General features: G+C 34.2%; 2 protein-coding genes across 2 annotated transcripts; one reads left to right on the top strand and one right to left on the bottom strand.

Annotated features, from left to right (window-relative positions):
* The first annotated feature begins 45 nt into the window (after positions 1–45).
* LOC148300374 (putative pseudouridine-5'-phosphatase) lies at positions 46–13,892 on the top strand. Its single transcript, XM_088274888.1, has 4 exons — positions 46–294; positions 3,577–3,795; positions 7,124–7,356; positions 8,491–13,892. The coding sequence occupies exons 1-4, from the start codon at positions 198–200 to the stop codon at positions 8,668–8,670; spliced, it is 729 nt and encodes a 242-aa protein (XP_088131014.1). The 5' UTR covers positions 46–197; the 3' UTR covers positions 8,671–13,892.
* A 1,633-nt stretch (positions 13,893–15,525) lies between these two features.
* Positions 15,526–19,173, bottom strand: LOC148300373 (NADH dehydrogenase [ubiquinone] 1 alpha subcomplex subunit 2-like). Its single transcript, XM_088274884.1, has 3 exons — positions 19,012–19,173; positions 17,028–17,134; positions 15,526–15,699 (listed from the first exon to the last, which is right to left on the bottom strand). Exons 1-3 carry the CDS (start codon positions 19,089–19,091, stop codon positions 15,611–15,613), a joined length of 276 nt encoding a protein of 91 aa, XP_088131010.1. The 5' UTR covers positions 19,092–19,173; the 3' UTR covers positions 15,526–15,610.
* Positions 19,174–19,616: the final 443 nt, after the last annotated feature.

The raw sequence follows: 19,616 nt of genomic DNA, 5'->3' as shown, positions 1-19,616 counted from the left end.
GTAGCTAACTTCACTGCGTTTATCCATGTGATAAAATATAAAAACTCTAGCCAGCTGTCATTTTCAGCTGTCCGCTAAAATTATTGCGTGAATAGTGGATCGTGGACTTTGTACGGAACTCAAAAAACTCCGCGATTTTTTAATATTCTAAATATTTCCTCTATTTAATTTATCTATATTTAATTCACCCAATCGAAATGTTATTCTTACTTAAACGGAGTTTTTCAACTTCTAACCGACTGCATTTCAAGAAAGTGTCGCATGTTCTTTTTGATATGGACGGTGTTATAATAGGTTAGTTTTGTGAGTGTTTATTAATCATCTTTAATTCGTTACATATAATTTTTTTAAATATCAATCCGTTATCTTTATGAAATCTATATTTAATTAATTTATCATATGTAACTGAGCCTTGCCTTGAAGTTTTATTTGAAGGACAAATTCTTATCATAACAAATTCCTTATTCATTTCCTATCTTTTTTGTTATACACTTTCTAAATGAAATATATTAAAAAAAAAAACTCATTCTTATGTGCGAATATTAATCTTGATTTTTAATCTATAATTCATACATCATATGATATTATTCTTATTAAAACTTTGCACAAAATGGCAATTTAAATTATATTTCTTTAATAATTTATTTTATTTTATTTCAAATAAAAAACGGTATAAAAATTCATTAACAGTAAACATTTAAGATAGTATCCCGATGAGAGAATTAATTTTTCTATTTTTTATTTACAACATTTTGAGTGTGTCCAAATACTTAAATTGATCACTTAACCAGCCTATGACGGTCTTAAGCTTTGTAAATAAATGCCCAGACTTCCATATTCTTCTTCATCTGTGTTAAGATGTAAAAATTAATAGGGTATTATAATTTATTGATTTGGTGTTTAATTTGTAGAACTCCATTTTAATTTATATATTAATTTTTAAATCAAACACAGAGTTTTGAGTTTAATAAAGTTGTATTTTATTTATTGTTTCGGCATTAACTTTGTGGTAAGACATGTTACAATGATTAAAGAAAACACTTCGTTTTTTACCACTTGAGTTTTATTATAGACTACATGTTTCAGAAGTTAAACTTCCATCATTCAGGTCTGTATAATAACTATTATGTAGTCTATAATAAAACTCAAGTTGTAAAAAACGAAGTGTTTTCTTTAATCATTGTAAGTTGTATTTTATTAAAAACACATAAAAATTAATATTCTAACAATTGTTTCGCCTAGTTATGGCATTTTCAAACGAATGCATTCACGAGTATTATCACTCGGGAGGAATATCTAATTTAACATACTCAACCTATAAAGACTCGTTTTGTGTTTATAACAGCCGATATAATCAATACTTTCATTTATTATTTTCTTTTGCGAAATTCGCCTTCGTAAGTTGGTAACTGATGACGTCACAGAAACGAATTCACACTACTACCATTACAACTCTATAAAACAGATATATAAAGGGATACGCCCCACAACATATCTGATGACGTAAAATTTGATGTCGTATAGCAGTGTCCGTTTTTCGTTTTATTCAAATATCTAATATATATATAATATATATAAAACCCTTATCCGCACCTCAATGGTGCATAGGGCACTGCATCATATAACGCAGTGTTATCTTGATCGTTTACACATGAAGGAAAGGTGATCAGCCCTCCGCTTCAGGAACCAGTCCAGGGTAATATTGAATAAATATTACAGTGAAAAAAATCACAAATATTTATTTGAACCCTCCTGGGAATCGAACCCGGGACCTCCAGAATGGTAGCCGAGCGTGCTGACCATTACACTACGGAGGCAGACAGTCAAACTGTCAGACTGTCAAATATCTAAAGTTTAATTAAACCTTGAAATCTCCCTTACTTCTCGACAGATTTCAATAAAAATGTTACTGATAGTCTTGTGATCTTTCATATTAATTTATAAACAATAACAACATCATGAGAATGCTCCATTGAATTTATTACTATAGCTATTTTCGTGATCGTAATAACGGAGTTTGACAGTATATGTAACCATCTTTTTATTGTAATTTACCTTTTTTGTAATATTTGAGCTTGATTGTTTATTTGGTATTTGTTGTGACTTCCGTAACTATCATTTAACACGTCATTCATACTCTTGGCATCTGTTCAAGGGTTAGTGATCCAAAAATAAACTAGACGGATATGTATGTATAGAGTACATCCTGAATTTTTTAAATAATGATAATGTGAAGATGTTTAGCATTCCACTTTGCTTCAAATTGACTTCCCTATAATGTTAACATTCTTCAGCCTATTTAAATATATTTTTCAATGCCGATATGTGGAGGTCCTCGCCAAAAATTTACATTTCTAATATTACACAAAAAATCATTTAAATGCAAATCTGTTCTGTTTATTATATTCTATCAAAATCTTAATTAAAGTTGCGACAAAACGTGACCAATCCTGTGTTAAACTAGTATAAAATCATTAAATCGCACCAAAATGTAACAATTTTACAAGTTAGAATTCCTGATTACTTAAAATAATTTATAATGGAAATGTAACATTTTGGTGAGGACCTCTATATATGAGAACATTAATAAAATGATATCCAATGTTTTTAACTAATGGTGACGGGATTATCTCTAAAGAAAATAGATAAGGCTGCAGCTATATCTGCATGCCTCGGAAATTGGAGGAACAAACGCTTGAGGATTAAGAGTAAAAAAAATATGTACAAAACATGTTTAAATTGTAAATAAAACACTTGTTTTTTTACCACTTGAGTATTATATTGTTATGACTAGTTTTGGAAGCTAAAGATGTTTCCATCTACAGGTTTCAAATCCGTTAATTCTACATCTGTAGTTTCTGAAACTAGTCGTAACAATATAATACTCAAGTTGCAAATAAACAAGTAATTTATTTATAATTTTATCATATCTTACCACAAACTGAATGCCGAAACAATAAATAACACACAAAACATGTGTTTCACTAATAGCCACTTATAGAATCGAAGCAAGGGAAGATACTTCTAGTAAAAATCTCGACTTTGAATCTCTGAGATGAGAACTCTCCGATCTATAACTGGAAACACGTTGGGAGACCACATAAGAATCCTTGATATCTGGAGCATGTGTCAGACGGAAGATATCGTGAGGTGGGGAAGATAACGAAGGCGATACTGGAATGAACATTAATGTCAAAAGATAGACTTTCACACGTTGCCAACTAATTTATTGCAAATCATTACTGAAAATTAAACACTTGTATTAAAACACTAACTGAGTTTTATTTCATTTCACACGACTATTTTCGAAAACTACAGATGTTTTAATCGACAGGTGATCACAAAAATTGCAGATCACCTAATTCTTCTTCTTTATATGTCATGTTGATTCCTCCCGACATTGACTATCACTTGTGAGAATGTGTCCCTTTTTTGGGCAGTCCAAAACATCTCCTCGACGCTCTGTACTCCTGTCCACTCGTGTTTATTACAGAGCCAAGAGATCCGCCTTCTTCCGACACCTCTTGATATTAATGATCAGTTGTTATTCTACTACTGTTATGTTTTACCTTGCAGATACCGAGCACATATATGAAAAGATTGTCGGAACGATCGCAAACAAATACGGGAAGGAATACCCACGCGACGTAAGACTGATGATCATGGGAACCACGGAGCAGCGGACGTCCGAGATAGCGTGTCGTGAACTAAAACTACCCATCACCCCGCAAGAATTCCACGTGCAAATGAAACAGTTAGGAAATGTTATGCTCAGAAATGCACCACTAATGAAAGGTATTTGTTTTCCTCCCTTCAATATTCAAGTTGGAATATTTGATTGATTATTGTAGGCTTTTTTTTATATATAAGTTTTTCTTGGTAAATGTGGAGGTCCTCACCAAAAAGTTCCTTTAAAAAGTCCTTTAAATGCAAATCTGTTCTGTTTATTGTACTCTTTCGAAATCTTATTGAAAGTTGCGACAAAACGTGACCAATCCTGTGTTAAACCAATATGAAATCATTAAATCGTACCAAAAAGTAACAATTTCACAAGCTAGAATTCCAGATTACTTAAAATCATTTAAAATGGAAATGTAACATTTTGGTGAGGACCTCTACAAATACCACTATTTCTTCAAATACATTGTAGCACGTGTTTTGATTTATTTATTTTCACTATTTATTTTATTTTCAAGCACTGTATGTGATGGTGCAACTTTAAAATATAAAAATGGACAGATATTTCCACAAACTGACTATCAAATCAATTAATAAAGAAAAAAACAACAACTATCATGCCCAAAGGGGTAGAAGAGAGGATAGAACGCCACACCACTCTATCGAAAGAAATACTGCATTCTATCGAAATCTTAGTTAAAGTAATAAATAATAATAATAAAATTGGATAACTTATATAGCGCCATTTTCGTAAAAAAATACCTCAAGGGCGCTTCACGGTGAATGAATTGGGGAAAATATTATGGTGGAAATGATTTAGCAAACAAATGTGTTTTTAGTCTTTTTCTAAAGATCATCTCACTCTCACTATTTCTAACCATTGGTGGAAGAGCATTCCACGCCGTCGGTCCTGCAACAGCAAAGGCACGCTCGCCAAATTTAGTGCGTTGGTTGCGAGCTGGTAAGATAACTTTGCCCATTGCAGATGTTGTAGCCGACCGAAGCGTGAGACGTCTATCAACCAATTCACCTGGAATACACAGCTCCTTAAGATACTCTGGAGCCATATTGTGTATTGATTTATACACGAGTAGGCAGAGTTTATACTCAACCCTTTCGGGAAAGCGTAACCAGTGGAGTTTGTGAAGTAGTGGGGTGATGTGACTGAATTTAGAAATTCCAAAAATTAGTCTCGCTGCTGCGTTTAACACTGATTGCAGTCGAGTCATTTTATTGTTTGGTAGACCCGTGTATATACCGTTACAATAATCTACTCTCGATATTACAAACGCATTTGTTAATTGACGGGCAGCATCAACTGGCAGATTCTTGCGAATGCTTTTAATTTGCCTTAGCTGATAAAAACATGTACTTGTTGTTTTGCTAATTTGAGTCTCAAGGGAGAGATCAGAATCTAAGAACACGCCGAGCAGTTTGACGGCCGGTGTAGTTGTACTCTTTGGGTTGAGTGGTGTCGTGTTATCAATCAAATTCTGTCGTTTAGGTGTGGCTATCCAGAGATGTTCCGTTTTGGACGGGTTTAACGTCAATCTGTTTTCAGCCATTGACAAAGTTGCGACAAAACATGACCAATCCTGTGTTAAACCAATATGGAATCATTAAATCATACCAAAACCTAACAATTTTACAAGCTAGAATTCCTGATTACTTAAAATCATTTTTAATGGAAATGTAACGTTTTGGTGAGGAACTCCACATGTGAAATCATATACCTACATAAATTAAAAGTCCCAATTTATTTTTTAAATTTTAACAACAATAACAAATTTACAGATAAGAATCTGCATATGTATTTATCATTAATTTAAAATAATAACAATAAGAAAAAAATCACACATGTGTAGATTAGGAACTATAAATAGAATTTCACTTAATTATATATACCAGTGTTTCCTAATTAGTGGTACGGGTAGCAAATTTGCATCAAGGGGTATGCCTGGCAATCTCTTCACTAAGATAGTTTAATCAGTAAAAAAACAATGACACAAACAATTATTACTTTTGTATTTTTTTATGAAAATGTTAATACATATTAGTTTACTCGTATAACCACTCACTGAGATTTTTATGTCTACCGGTTTCGAGAAGTACCCGTCTCTTCGTCAGGACAATCACTGCAACAGCATGCAAACAATACTACCCGTCACCACCATAGCACTATTCACACACTTGAAATTTCACAAAATGTGTATCACATGGGATTTTGGTCGACCCGAGGACCAACACGCACAGCCTTAAAAACAAGAATTGCCTAAATATTTTTTTAATCGGCCAGTGTTAGATATTTACGTATAAATAGATATTCAGTACGATCAATATGGGTAAAATTTTAAGTAAAACTTAACCATCCTTTACACACGTGTAATATTCACCAATTCTACCCATGATTGACAACCATACTATTTAAATTTTTGGAACTCCTACATATATCAATGTCAATCTTCTCCATCTTGTGATTAGTATACTGAGGGTCAGCGGCAGAGTATCTCAGACTATCAGAGTATAATTAGGGTCGGGGTTGATGAAAAAACCACCTGGAGACTATGTGCTGATACTTTAAGTACAGCATTCCTGTCCATGTATCTGCTTATGTCAATACTGTTCAACTCAAGTGTATCAATCAAATCTTTATCTTAGAGGTTTTATTTATTTTTTTATATTTTTTATAAAGGAGTTGCATTTATTATTTATCTAGCTTATTATGTACTAGCTGTAGAGTGGATTTTTTTTTTTTTTCATGTTTTATTTTATTTTAATCTGTGTTGGGAACGGGAGGGATGATCCAGTGTGGGCCAATCAGAAACTTATCAGCGTTTGCTCATAGCTGGGAGGAAACCACGTAAAACTCCTGAAGCTATGAACGGAAGGACTGTTGACAGTTGTCAACAGACCTTCCGTTCCACTAGAAGAGGGTTGGGCATTTTGTGTCCTAGCTTGGTTTATGGCACTCACTGCAGAGGAAGACGGAGAAAAACATGGCACAATCAGGTATGCTAAATACTTGAAAGTGCTCAGGTTAGGAGTCGTAATAATCGGCGGGTATGTATGAGGAGATGCATGAACGTGGAAGAGGCGAAGAATGTTTGCAAAGACAGAGTGGTGTGGCGTTCTATTCTCTCTGCCTACCCCTGCGGAGAAACGGCGTGATGGTTAGTTAGTTAGTTAGATAACTCTCGAAATTGCAAGACTTGAATATTCTTCTCTTGACTTGAAAGTTTTACACATATTCTGTACATATATTAAAAGCATTGTTAACTTTGTGGTATGGTAATATATACTCCATATCATTCATAGTTCACTGCACAAAGTGAACGATGAATGACAAGGAGACTGTTAGTCTTAAATATGGTAAACTCCATCGTTCTGCTCTACCATTCCACCATACCAGAGTTTTATGTCCTTCACTAGTTTTATCATCTTCTAGGTTCCAAAAGACTGATTGAACACTTGCACAATAGCAAGGTCCCCATCGCACTGGCCACCAGCTCCGGGAAGGAGAGTGTCGAAGCCAAGACCATGAACTACCTCCCGCTCTTCGACCTCTTCCATCACAAGGTCATGGGCAGCTCCGACGCTGAGGTCAAGTTCGGGAAACCCCATCCGGACATATTCCTCATCTGCGCCTCAAGGTTCGACAACCCTCCGGACCCGAAAAATGTAAGCTGCCTTAACTATTTGACTTACTTCAAACCCTTAACCGCACCCCAATGGTGCATAGGGCACTACATCATATAAATGCAGTGTTATCTTGATCGTTAACACACAAAGGTAAGGTGTCAGCCCTCCGCATCAGGTACCAGTCCAGGGTAGTATTGAATAAATATTAGAGTAAAAAAATAACTAATATTTATTTTACCCTCCTTGGGAATCGAACCCGGAACCTCCAGAACGGTAGCCGAGCGTGCTGACCATTACACTACGGAGGCGGACAGAATAAATAAATAATCTTAGTGTTATTAAATCTAAATTAAAAGGAATTGGTAAAAAAAAAATATATCTTCAGGTTGGTAGCCCCTTCCTCAATTACCAAGCCTGTTTAGAACGCAATCTGTCACTCAGTGTGTTTACAGCAGCTGTTTGTAATAGACGACCTCAAGTGCACTTGGCGAATTTTATAATATAAAAAATACTGGAATAATGCTTTTGTTTAACCTTTGCGGGAGTTCTAATTGATGTCTGACTTTCTCTGGGGAGTGGGTTCTTTTTACATGAATTCATTTTTATTTGTTTCATGTTATCTATGTATTATGAAGATAGAAATCATGTAAAATAAATAAAAATCACCATCTCTAGGTTTTATTTTATAACAAAATAACATACAAATATTCACAGATCGGCTGTCCAAACTCAAAACACAGTAAGGGACATTTTTTAATAGTACGTTTTTTTTGCATTTTTGGAGTAGATTCTACTTAGTCCAAAAATGTAAAAAAAACGTACTACAAAAATTTGTGTGACATCTCGGCTGTCCAAATTTAAAACACAGTATTTTTGTGTGATGAAAAATACTGTGTTTTAAATTTGGACAGCCGAGATGTCATTGCTATACAAGTAACATCATACCAACTGGCGGACGGACTGTTTTATTTATTTATTTTATTTTGTACAATTTCTATCTATATAATGCATAAATTTCTTGAACAAAGAATTTCTTTTCATTTCATAAGAACCCCTCTCCCCAGAGAAAGTCAGAAATCAATTGTTGTACTCCCGGAATATCAATGTATTTAATCAACGTAGTTAAAATCACTATACAGTAGAACCTCAGTTTAAAAGTAACATTGTTTCCAGTGTCTAGTGTTTGAGGACGCGCCCAACGGAGTGGATTCGGCCCTGGCAGCCGGGATGCAAGTGGTCATGGTTCCCGACCCCACCCTGGAGAAATCCCTCACCAAACGAGCCACCCAACTATTGAACAACCTGGAAGAGTTCAAACCGGAAGACTTTGGCCTGCCTCCATTCAAATCATAAAATGATTGTATATTTTTAAACATTTAAAAAATGTTATAGTCACAGATGTAAGCTAGATGACCGTAAAACGGTTAGTAATGAGTTCAGAATATTTTTTTACCATGACAAGTCAGGGAGTGCTATTTTATATTCTTCCACCTTTCTGTACTGCAACATGTGCGCATATTGGTATTTATGTATATGCGTATATATATATTGGTATTTATGTATATGCTTATGGATACTCCTCAGGATTTCCAACATGCTAACTTGATACACTAACCATTATTCTATGGGGACTTCAAAAAGTATTCTTAATAGATTGTTGTCGTATAATGTATAAACACACATCGCTCACTCCTTTCAAGAACGTCATAAAAAAAACTTGATTTTTCAGGAGAACATTTTTAAAGTTTAAAAATATAATACAATGTATTAAAAACAAATATCAAGCCACTTATTGAACTTTTTACTGTGCAACAGATCTTTTTAGGTAAAACCTGAAGGTTTTTACTCCATTTGAAAAATATTTAATACATTCAAAAAAATTATTAAACAATACCTTTTCATCAAAATGCAAAAACATTTTCTGCCCTGTAGCGGGTAAATATTAAGTTAAAAATATGCCTCCTTTGCTGGGATGTAGTACATTTTCTGGGTATTCTAAAAACATGCACAACTGAAAATTGATGATTTTTGATTTATGACGTTCTTGAAAGGAGTGAGCGACATATAAAAATGTTTCTTCTTAATTGTGCGTAGGAAGTGGGACACATATAAATACTTTTTTTTATTCAGAATCGTTATTGGTTGTTTGCGGGGCACACATATATACGGGTTTGAATGTAGGCGCAAAATACTACGTCACAACTTATGATTCAAGTGATAACTTCCAATGGGAACACTCTACAAACAATCAGACAGTCAACAGTATCAGAAATATTGAAGCTCAATGGGGATTGTCAAATTTCATTATCATTTGGAGCTAAAATACTGTCTCGGCTATTTTAATCTTCATCAGACTAAAATATAAAAAAATGTATCTAATAATACGTCTATTACACGCTACTTGGTATGGCGAATCTTCTTCTTCTTTCCACGTTCCCTCCCTAGGTAGAGCATATGGCCAATACGAGACGTCTCCTTGGCTTCCTCCCAGGTCAGTCCGGCATCTCGAAGTTCGGCTGAGTATAGTCGGTGAATGTTCGTCAGCGGCCTTCCGGGGCGCCGGAATCCTCGGGGTTGGAAGAAGAGACATGAGGGGTTGATGCTCTCAGGTGGCATTCTAAGGACATGTCCCAACCATGTCCACCTTCTCTTCTTCAGGACTTCCAGTATGAGAGGCTGTTGAGTTCTTCTCCTCACATCGTCATTCCTGACGAAGTCATACCACTTCATACCCAGTATTCGCCTCAGGCACCTATTTTCAAAACTTGCTAGTTTCTTGCTTTGAGCTTTGGTGAGGTGCCACGACTCACATCCGTACAGCAGCACTGTTAGGATGCAGGCCTTAAAGATATGACACTTGGTATGGTGGATACTACACCAAAACTTTCATCACAAAATATCAAATATTTAGGAAGTTATGACAATTCATACAAAAATGTATAATTTTTGCAAAATATGTAACAAACGCCCACTCCTAGCACATCAGTGCTCTGATGCGACCTACGACAATGTGTTAATTCAATGATATGAAGGGCAGCTTTTTTAAAAATGTATTGTAAGCATGGTAAATCAATATTTTGACAGTTTGAAAAAATATTAAATTTTATTTATTGTTTCGGCATTAACTTTGTGGTAAGACATGTTACAATGATTAAAGAAAACACTTGTTTTTTACCACTTGAGTTTTATTATAGACTACATGTTTCAGAAGTTAAACTTCCATCATTCAGGTCTGTATAATAACTAAAATAAAAAATATTAAATTAAAATTAAAATTAATAAAGTCTATAATAAAACTCAAGTGGTAAAAAACAAGTGTTTTCTTTAATCATATTATATTTTAGTACAAAAAATGCATAATTCAATTATGTAGGTGCTTCGTTACTTCCTAGAATTAGTTTTTAATTGATATTTTTTTGCGCTTGTATGAAATACAAATGAATCATATTTTCCCTGTTTACTTAACTAAACAGACATTAAATATGTCATTTTTATTTTAAAATATTGTCAATTTTTTGTGGTGTGTACAGATTTTATTTTATTTTTTTTAAATATTATTATTTTTATTAACTGATGACAATGTTATATTTATTTATAAAAATATATTTTGCTATTGGTATGTTTAGAGACTTTGACAGAATTAAATATAATTTGACTGGCTGGAGAATAGTGAAATGATAATAATTCATCATTAAAACAGTATTAAAAAACATTAATAATAATAATAATAAAACCCTTATCCGCACCCCAATGGTGCATAGGGCACTGCTTCATATAAACGCAGTGTTATCTTGATCGTTTACACATGAAGGAAAGGTGATTAGCCCTCCGCTTCAGGTACCAGTCCAGGGTAATATTGAATAAATATTACAGTGAAAAATCACTCATATTTATTTAACCCCCCCCTGGGAATCGAACCTGGGACCTCCACAACGGTAGCCGAGCGTGCTGACCAAAACTTATAAACTCCCAGAAACGGTCCCAGAACTCACTAAAAAAATACATATATTCAAATATCATTTCAATATTCATTATAATATGACATTTTATTATTTTGATGAATTATATAATTATTACTTACTTACTTATAACCCTTATCCGCACCCAATGGTGCATAGGGCACTGCATCGAATTGACGCAGCGTTATCTTGATCATTACTTACACAAATGCAAGGTGATCACTCTTGCGCTTCAGGAACCAGTCCAGGGTAATATTAAATAAATATTACAGTGTAAAATCACTAATATTTATTTTCATCCCCCCTGAGAATCGAACCCGGGACCTCCAGCACGGTAGCTAAACACGTTGACCATTACACCACGGAGGCGGACCAATGATTATAGACTGTAATAACGTAACCCCAAACAGTGTTTTGTCTAATTGATTTTGAATTTTTTTTTTTAATTATCTGTAAAAAAAGGTGCCGGAATGCTGTTCCACCGCGTTACGTGGAAAAAAGCGCTGGTTATAAATAATACGACATTTTAAAAAAAATTGCCAACTTATATTATTTAAAAAAATTTAGGGTTTGTCAAAATATTTGATTGCAAATCCTGGATTTTACTCCACGCGTGAGCAAGATTTTATTCATATCTCAATTTTTCATTTTAAACCGGCCAACGGCTGGTTGTAAGCCATGTAAATACCCAGAATTCACATCTTCCCATCTTAGTAAACTTATTTATCTGGACTGAGATATCAATTTAATCTTGGCATACTTTTCCTCAAAGGACAAATGGACAATGTCTCCAATCGTGTTACGGCAAAGTTCTTGATGAAAAACATTATTTTGTATTAATTTAAGCATATCGCTTACTCCTTTCAACAACGTCACAAATCAAAAAACTTGATTTTTAGGGAGTCGGTTTTAAAATTAAGAAAATTTAAAAAAATGTATTTAAAATAAATACCAAGCCACTTAATGAACTTTTTACTGTGCAACAGATCTTTTTAGGTAAAACCTGAATGTTTTTTCTCCATTTGAAAAATATTTAGTAGATTTATAAAAATAATTAAACAATACATTTTCTTCAAAATGCAAAAAAATACTTTCTGCCCTGTAGCGGGTAAATATTAAGTTAAAAATAAGCCGCTTTTGCTGGGATATAGTACATTTTTTGGGCATTCTGAAAACATGCACAACTGAAAATTGACGATTTTTGATGTATGACATTGTTGAAAGGAGTGAGTGATATGTAGTTTAGTTAGGTGCTATGAGAAGTATTAATGACAATAAACGCTGATATTATAAATGTTTCTAAGCTAATGATGGTGTTTTATTGTTAGACGATTAGAAATTTTAGATGATAATAAGCTTGAAAATTACCGAAAGCCTCGTACTGAAGTGTTCATTAGATACATCAATATAAAATATACATGAAAAGTGTTGTGTGTCTTGGGATAATGAAGAATCTATCTATCAGTGTACTTAGTCAAAGAATTGCCTTTTTTACTTTTCCTATTTTTTTTTAATAATGTTAGTACATATGATAATGTTATAATGTTATAATAATGTAACATATTAATGTTAGTACATACCACTCACTGAGATTTTTGTCTGCCAGTTTTTAAATGTACCCGTATCTTCATCAGAATTATCACTATACCAGCATCCAAACAATACTATATGTCACTACCATAGCTCTATTCACACTTACATTTTTTTATTAAACCATATCCGCTCCCTAGGTGGAGCATACTGTCTCCAGGCTTTTCTGTCGGCTGCCAGCTTCCTTGCATCCTCCCAAGTCAGATGCGCATCCCGAAGTTCTGACGAGAACTGCCGACGAATTGTCAGCAGTGGTCGTCCTGCGCGGCGCGAACCTGATGCCTTGTAAAAGAGGCAAGCTTGATGGCGGCTCTCGGGAGGCATGCGGAGTACATGGCCTTGCCAACTGAATCGCCTTTTCTTGACGACAGTTATGACCAAGATTTGCTGCGTCCTACGCTTTATGTCTTCATTCCCCACAAAGTCAAACCACCGCACGCCTAAAACTCTCCGCAGACACCTACATTCACACTTACAACTACACGAAATATTAATCACATGCGTTTTTGGTCGACCCGAGGACCAACATGCACCAAGGATTGCAGAATAACACACACTAAAGGCCGAGGTCTGACTCGCGCTAAGAATGTTTGTCAATATAGGTCAGGATTGTATAGGTTGAAAGGAGTGAGCAGGGTTCAAAGTGGATGATGACAAATCTGGAGTCAAACAAAAACGCCTGTTATTAACATTCTCTCTGAGTCCAATGCAGTCTGTTTTAATTTTTTTTCTGCTTAGTGGTACGTTTAAATACTATTTTATTTGTATGTAACATTTATTTCAGTACTCTGTATCTCTGGATTAAAACTAGAACGCCAATACAGAACACATTACTGACATAGTCATTGCATATAAAGTTGATTTTTTTTAAAGGCATACTCTTGTTTGCTTGAGGTTTAATTTATTTTCATTACCAACTGCATGTATTTCTGCTTTAGTACAACATATATATAAGTTCTAACACTAAGATTTTTAAATGAAAATTTATTTTATAACTGTTTGTAACACTTTGTTTATTAAATGTTTGAAAAATAAGATTATTTTATTTATTATTTCTTACATTATTATTCTTTATCTTTAACCTTTTAACCGCATTCACTTTGTTCCTGAGAGACGCCCATGCGCGGCGGTATTTCGCCATTTTTTAAATGATTACTTTTATCATGTATTTAGTTAAGAAACAATTTATTTTCCTAAACAAAAATGTTCAATGGGATTCATTGTGCCTTTTAGGTACTCTATAATACACGTGTGTCACATTATTCTTGAAATATATCGTAAAATAAACAAATAAGATCGTAATATAAATAAATCAAAGCACGCATCGTGTGTCACTCTTACACACTGGCGATGCGTAGCGTCGAGAGTGAGACAGATATAGGGCATGATTATGGCGCGGACTAATTACCGACCGCAAGAAAAATCAGGGATCTGTTCTTTTATTTATCCTTGTGATGTTAGAAATTATTTGTCAGATATTTCAACAGATGTCATAAGGCCAAGGATTGACGTATTATTTTATCCAAAGTTCCACACCATGAAAAAATCCCTCCAAGTTGAACTGAGGTTCGAAACTTGGAGTAAAGTAAAAACACAAACGGTTATGTCAGCCGCGTACCGGGAATGTTTTGTGAAAACACATACGGTTATGCGAGCCGCGTGGATCCGGTTAATGCAAACATTGAGGTGAAGTGTGTGAGCTTTTAAGGTCTATATGGCACATACATACATTGTATAACGTACTTGCACAATGAAAAAATAAAAACATAACGTAAAACCAATTAAATAAACCTTATCCGCACCCAATGGTGCATTAAATTGACGCAATGTTAAGTTGATCGTTTATCATATGAAGGCAAGGTGATCAATCCTGCATTTTGGGTACCAGTCCAGGGTAATATTAAATAAATGCTATTTTATTTATTGTATTAAATATTAAATGCTATTTTATTAATGCTGGAGTGAAAAACATTTATATTACTTTGATTAACTAACTAACACTCATGCCGCTCCACCGCAAGGGTAAGAAAAGAGAATAGAATGCCACATTTATCTGTCTTTCCAAACAATTTTCGCCTCATATTATTTATTGATTTCGCATTAACTTTGTGGAATGACATGATTATTTTATTAAAATTAAACACTTGAATATACCACTTTAATGAGTTTTATTTTTATTTACGACTAGTTTGCGAAAATGACAGATGTTTTCATCTTCTGGTACAAATTAAAACTTACGAACAAAAATATATTTAGGTGTATATATAGGTTAATAAATATAGAGAGGGGGGTTAAGGAACAAAATTTTTTGTACAAACGTTGCATAGGCAACAGATCATTTTAGGTAAAACCTGAAGGTTTATTCTCCATTTGAAAAATAATTAGTATATTTAAAAAAATAATTAAACTATACCTATTCTTCAAAATGCAAAAACTACACTTTCTGCCCTGTAGCGGGTAAATATAAAGTTAAAAATATGCCTCTATTGCTGGGATATAGTACATTTTCTGGGCATTCCGAAAACATGCACAACTGAAAATTGCGTATTTTTGATATATGACGTTCTTGAAAGGAGTGAGCGATATATGTGTTTGTGTGTGTGTTTGTTTATGCATTATACTCTTCTCCGCTGCAGGAATAAAGTCGGAATAAAACATGTTTATGTTTTAATAATATAACATTTATTCTACATTTTGATAGTTTATTTTATACAAGGACATTAATATTACAAGAGCGGTTTGATTCAAGATCTGTTGCCCAAGGATTTGACTTGGTCGAGAACTTCATCTGCGGATTTGTTGGTGAGGGATACACTCGCTTCTTTTCCCTTTTCTGTAAAAATAAAATAAAATTAAATTTGTAAATAATCAGTCCAATTTCATGCATATGGAGAGATTTCGATAGACATCAAAAAGAGGGCAAATGCAGGGAACAGAGTGAATAGCACACTGAAATTCCTTGTAGTAAACAAAATTTTTACATTCTCAGAATTATTAATATTTAAAGCATTTACTTTGTGGTTAGTCATTTTTACTTATTTATTTTGTTACAAAAACGTTAGTTATAATAGTATATAACCACTCACCGAGATTTTTATGTCTACCGGTTTCGAGATGTACCCGTCTCTTCGTCAGGACAATCACTACCACAGCATGCAAACAATACTACCCTTCACTACCATAGCACTATTTACACACTCAATATCCAATTCAAACCCCGCCCACTCCTTTCAACCTACGAGTATATAAGCTGGTTCAATAATAATTTTTAACCCTAGTGCATGTTTGGCCTCAGCTCTTAACGCATGTTTGTGCCGCAACCCTTAGTGCATGTTGGGGCGACCAAAAATCGCATGTGTTAAACATTTTGTGTAATTTTAAGTGTGTAAATAGTGCTATGGTAGTGAAGGGTAGTATTGTTTGCATGCTGTGGTAGTGATTGTCCTGACGAAGAGACGGGTACGTCTCGAAACTGGTAGACACAAAAATCTCGGTGAGTGGTTATATACTAATATTACTAACATTTTATAAAAATATAAATAAGTAAAAATTTTAACAACCAGGAGTGACAAATAGGTCTTGATAAAGTAACTACTAACTAACCATCACGCTGCTTCCCTAAAGGGCTAGGCAGAGAGAATAGAACACCACACCACTCTGTTTTTGCAAACATTCTTCGCCTCTTACATTCATGCATCTCCTCATACATACCTGCCGATTGTTTCGACTCCTAGGTCCTGATAATAATAATAAAACCCTTATCCGCACCCCAATGGTGCATAGGGCACTGTGTCTTATAAACGCAGTGTTATCATGATCGTTTTACTTATGAAGGAAAGGTGATCAGCCCTCCGCTTCAGGTACCAGTCCATGGTAATATTGAATAAATATTACAGTGAAAAAATCACTTATATTTATTTTTACCCCCCTTGGGAATCGAACCCGGGACCTCCAGAACGGTAGCCGAGCGTGCTGACCATTACACTACGGAGGCGGACACAGGTCCTGATAAGGACTACCAAATTATCTATATAAATTAACCCTTCTTCATCTATGTTGAAACGTCAAAAATGTGATATCAAAATGCGCTTAATATCAACCTGACAAATACAAGTGATGAGATATGTAATGCTTAGACTAATATTAACAAATAAACAATACCATATCTTGCCCAAACTTTTGGTTGTGTTCCAGAACACTCTCTGATCAGGATCGGAAACTTGGGATTGGCTTTCTTCAGGTCCACGTAGTATTTTGTAATGAAGTCTCTGAAAACACAAACGGAAGGAAAAATAAGATTTAGTAACAAGATATAGGTAACACGTTTGGATGACGGAACAGTTGACTGTATTCACTAGCACAGATGAAATAGTTAGGGAGAAGCGAGAGACACTTCATCTTAAATTCCATCCCACATTTTATACCACTCGAAAAAGTGAAAAAATTCCAAAATAAGTACTTTCAAGATGAAAATGCCAAGTATTTATTTATTTATCTTTTTAATAATAAATCCCTTACCGCACCCCAATGGTGCATAGGGCACTGCTTCATATAAACGCAGTGTTATCTTGATCGATTACACATGAAGGAAAGGTGAACAGCCCTCCACTTCAGGTATCAGTCCAGTGTAATATTGAATAAATATTAGAGTGAAAAAATCACTTATATTTATTAAACCCCCCTGGGAATCGAACCCGGGACCTCCAGAACGGTAGCCGAGCATGCTGACCATTACACTACGGAGGCGAATCTTTTTAAAGAAAATAAAAATATATGCGTTTTTATTATTTGCACAAATGTTTCAATTTCATACTATTTCTGTGAGCCTAAGCGGCTCATTATTAGAAATAGGTATCAAATTGTGGTAGAGTGGGTTCCAACCGAGAAACTCTGACTTAAGAGTCTGCGACACTCCACGGGACCACAACCCGACACAATTTGAATGACAGTAAGGTTTCCCCCGGATACTCACTACTCATAATAATAATAATCAAAATAATTTTTATATTATTTTTTGACATCTCATCAAAGATGAAGAAGAATATGGAAGTCTGGGCATTTACGGGGCTTACGACCGTCATAGGCTGGTTTAAGTGATCACTTTACACACGTGTAACATTCACCAATTCTACCCATTATTGACAACCACACTACTCAAATTCTTGGAAGTTCTATATATATGAACCAATTTAGAAACCTTGTTCATGAATCACTAGAACTTCATTAGAGACATCTATTGGTGAGATGTAAAGAAGCTTTTTATTAAGCAGAAACTCTTATATTAGTATGTGAGATCCGAAAATGCCCAGACTTCCATATTCTTCTTCATCTTTGATGAGATGTCAAAAAATAATATGAAAATAACTCCTGTAATTGGAGATAATCCAGATTTTGTGAACAAGTATTTGGACACACTTAAAATGTTGTAAAATAATTTTTAATTTAATTTGAATAATGCCATTTTTATAAAACACTATCTCAATGGCTCTTAATTGTGATTTAATTAGGGAAAAGAAGATTGTCGAAATGATTTAACAAACAAATGTGCTTTTAGAGTTTTTCTACAGATCATTTCACTCTCCCTCTTTCTAACTATTGGTAGAAGAGCATTCTATGCCAAAGGCACGCTCGTCAAATTTAGTGCGCTGGTTGGGAGCTGGTAAAATCACTCAACCCATAGCAGTTGTTGTAGCCGTTCTAGGCGTGAGATATCAATTAACAAATTCGTCTGGAATACACAGCTCTTTTAGGTACCCTGGAGCTATATTATGTATGGATTTATACATGAGTATACAGAATTTATACTCAACCCTTTCGGGAAAGCGTATTCATTGCGTTTGGTGACGTAGTGGGGTGATGTGACTGAATTTAAAAATCAGTCTCTCTGCAGTGTTTAACACTGATTGCAGTCAAGTCATTTTATTGTTTGGTAGACCCGTTTACATACCGTTACAATAATCGATTCTAGATACTACAAACCTATTTATCAACTGTCGGGTAGCTATTGCCGAATTGTACCAATTTTTGTGAAATTCGAAGAACTGTATTTTTCACAATTTTGTCTTTTTAAGCAGAACTTTTAGACATATTATTTTATAGAGTAAATATATAACCTCATATGAAACAAATAAAAAAACATATATACCTGACTCCCGCAGATTGTGGTGCAGTTTGACATAAATGTATCCTCAATTCTTTCAAACTGTTTGCAAACCTCGCAGCCATGGTGAAATATTATGTTTTTATATTTTATTCCACTTCGAAATAATTTTGACGAAACGTCAAAATTTGAGAAAAGATTATTGCCATATGCGAAAGTTATATAATATCGAAGTATCTGAGCAGTTTTTTTTTTAACTGACAACACAATTCGATTTTCCTTACTTAGCTCCAGTGGACTTATGTAAGAAAATGGTCGTACAGTAGTACCTCTCATAACGAGTTTAATTCGTTCCAGCATCTTACTCGTTAAGCGAAACATTTTTTCACATACAAACCAATGTAAAATACCATAATGCGTTCCAGGCCAAAAGAAAACTCATTTTTTTAATATTAATTTTTTTAACGTTTATTTAAATAAAATTACTTAAAAATTTATACGAAGTGTAAAAACTTGAAATATAATTAAGATTTGATAAACGTATGAATTTATGACAAATAATTAATACCTTGTAACTAGAAAACTGTTTTAAGACATTTGTTTTGGCGATTCAAAATTTGCCGAAAATGTGTCACAACATTATCATTGAA

This window comes from Brachycentrus maculatus, unplaced genomic scaffold (assembly GCF_059751285.1).
Source record: "Brachycentrus maculatus isolate JH-2025_06_01 unplaced genomic scaffold, ASM5975128v1 h1tg000736l, whole genome shotgun sequence".
Classification (NCBI taxonomy): Eukaryota; Metazoa; Arthropoda; class Insecta; order Trichoptera; family Brachycentridae; genus Brachycentrus; species Brachycentrus maculatus.
Note: the sequence above shows the minus strand (reverse complement) of the source record. Positions and strands in the feature narration are given on the sequence as shown.

Bases quoted from the DNA above. Each gene is read 5' to 3' on its own strand.
- LOC148300374 (XM_088274888.1), top strand. From the start codon at position 198: ATGTTATTCTTACTTAAACGGAGTTTTTCAACTTCTAACCGACTGCAT. The intron at 3,796-7,123 runs GTATTTGTTTTC...ATCATCTTCTAG, and splicing joins AAATGCACCACTAATGAAAG to GTTCCAAAAGACTGATTGAA. The intron at 7,357-8,490 runs GTAAGCTGCCTT...CATTGTTTCCAG, and splicing joins ACCCTCCGGACCCGAAAAAT to TGTCTAGTGTTTGAGGACGC.
- LOC148300373 (XM_088274884.1), bottom strand. From the start codon at position 19,091: ATGGCTGCGAGGTTTGCAAACAGTTTGAAAGAATTGAGGATACATTTA. The intron at 17,135-19,011 runs GTATATATGTTT...TTGTGTTTTCAG, and splicing joins CCACAATCTGCGGGAGTCAG to AGACTTCATTACAAAATACT. The intron at 15,700-17,027 runs GTATTGTTTATT...TTATTTTTACAG, and splicing joins AAAAGTTTGGGCAAGATATG to AAAAGGGAAAAGAAGCGAGT.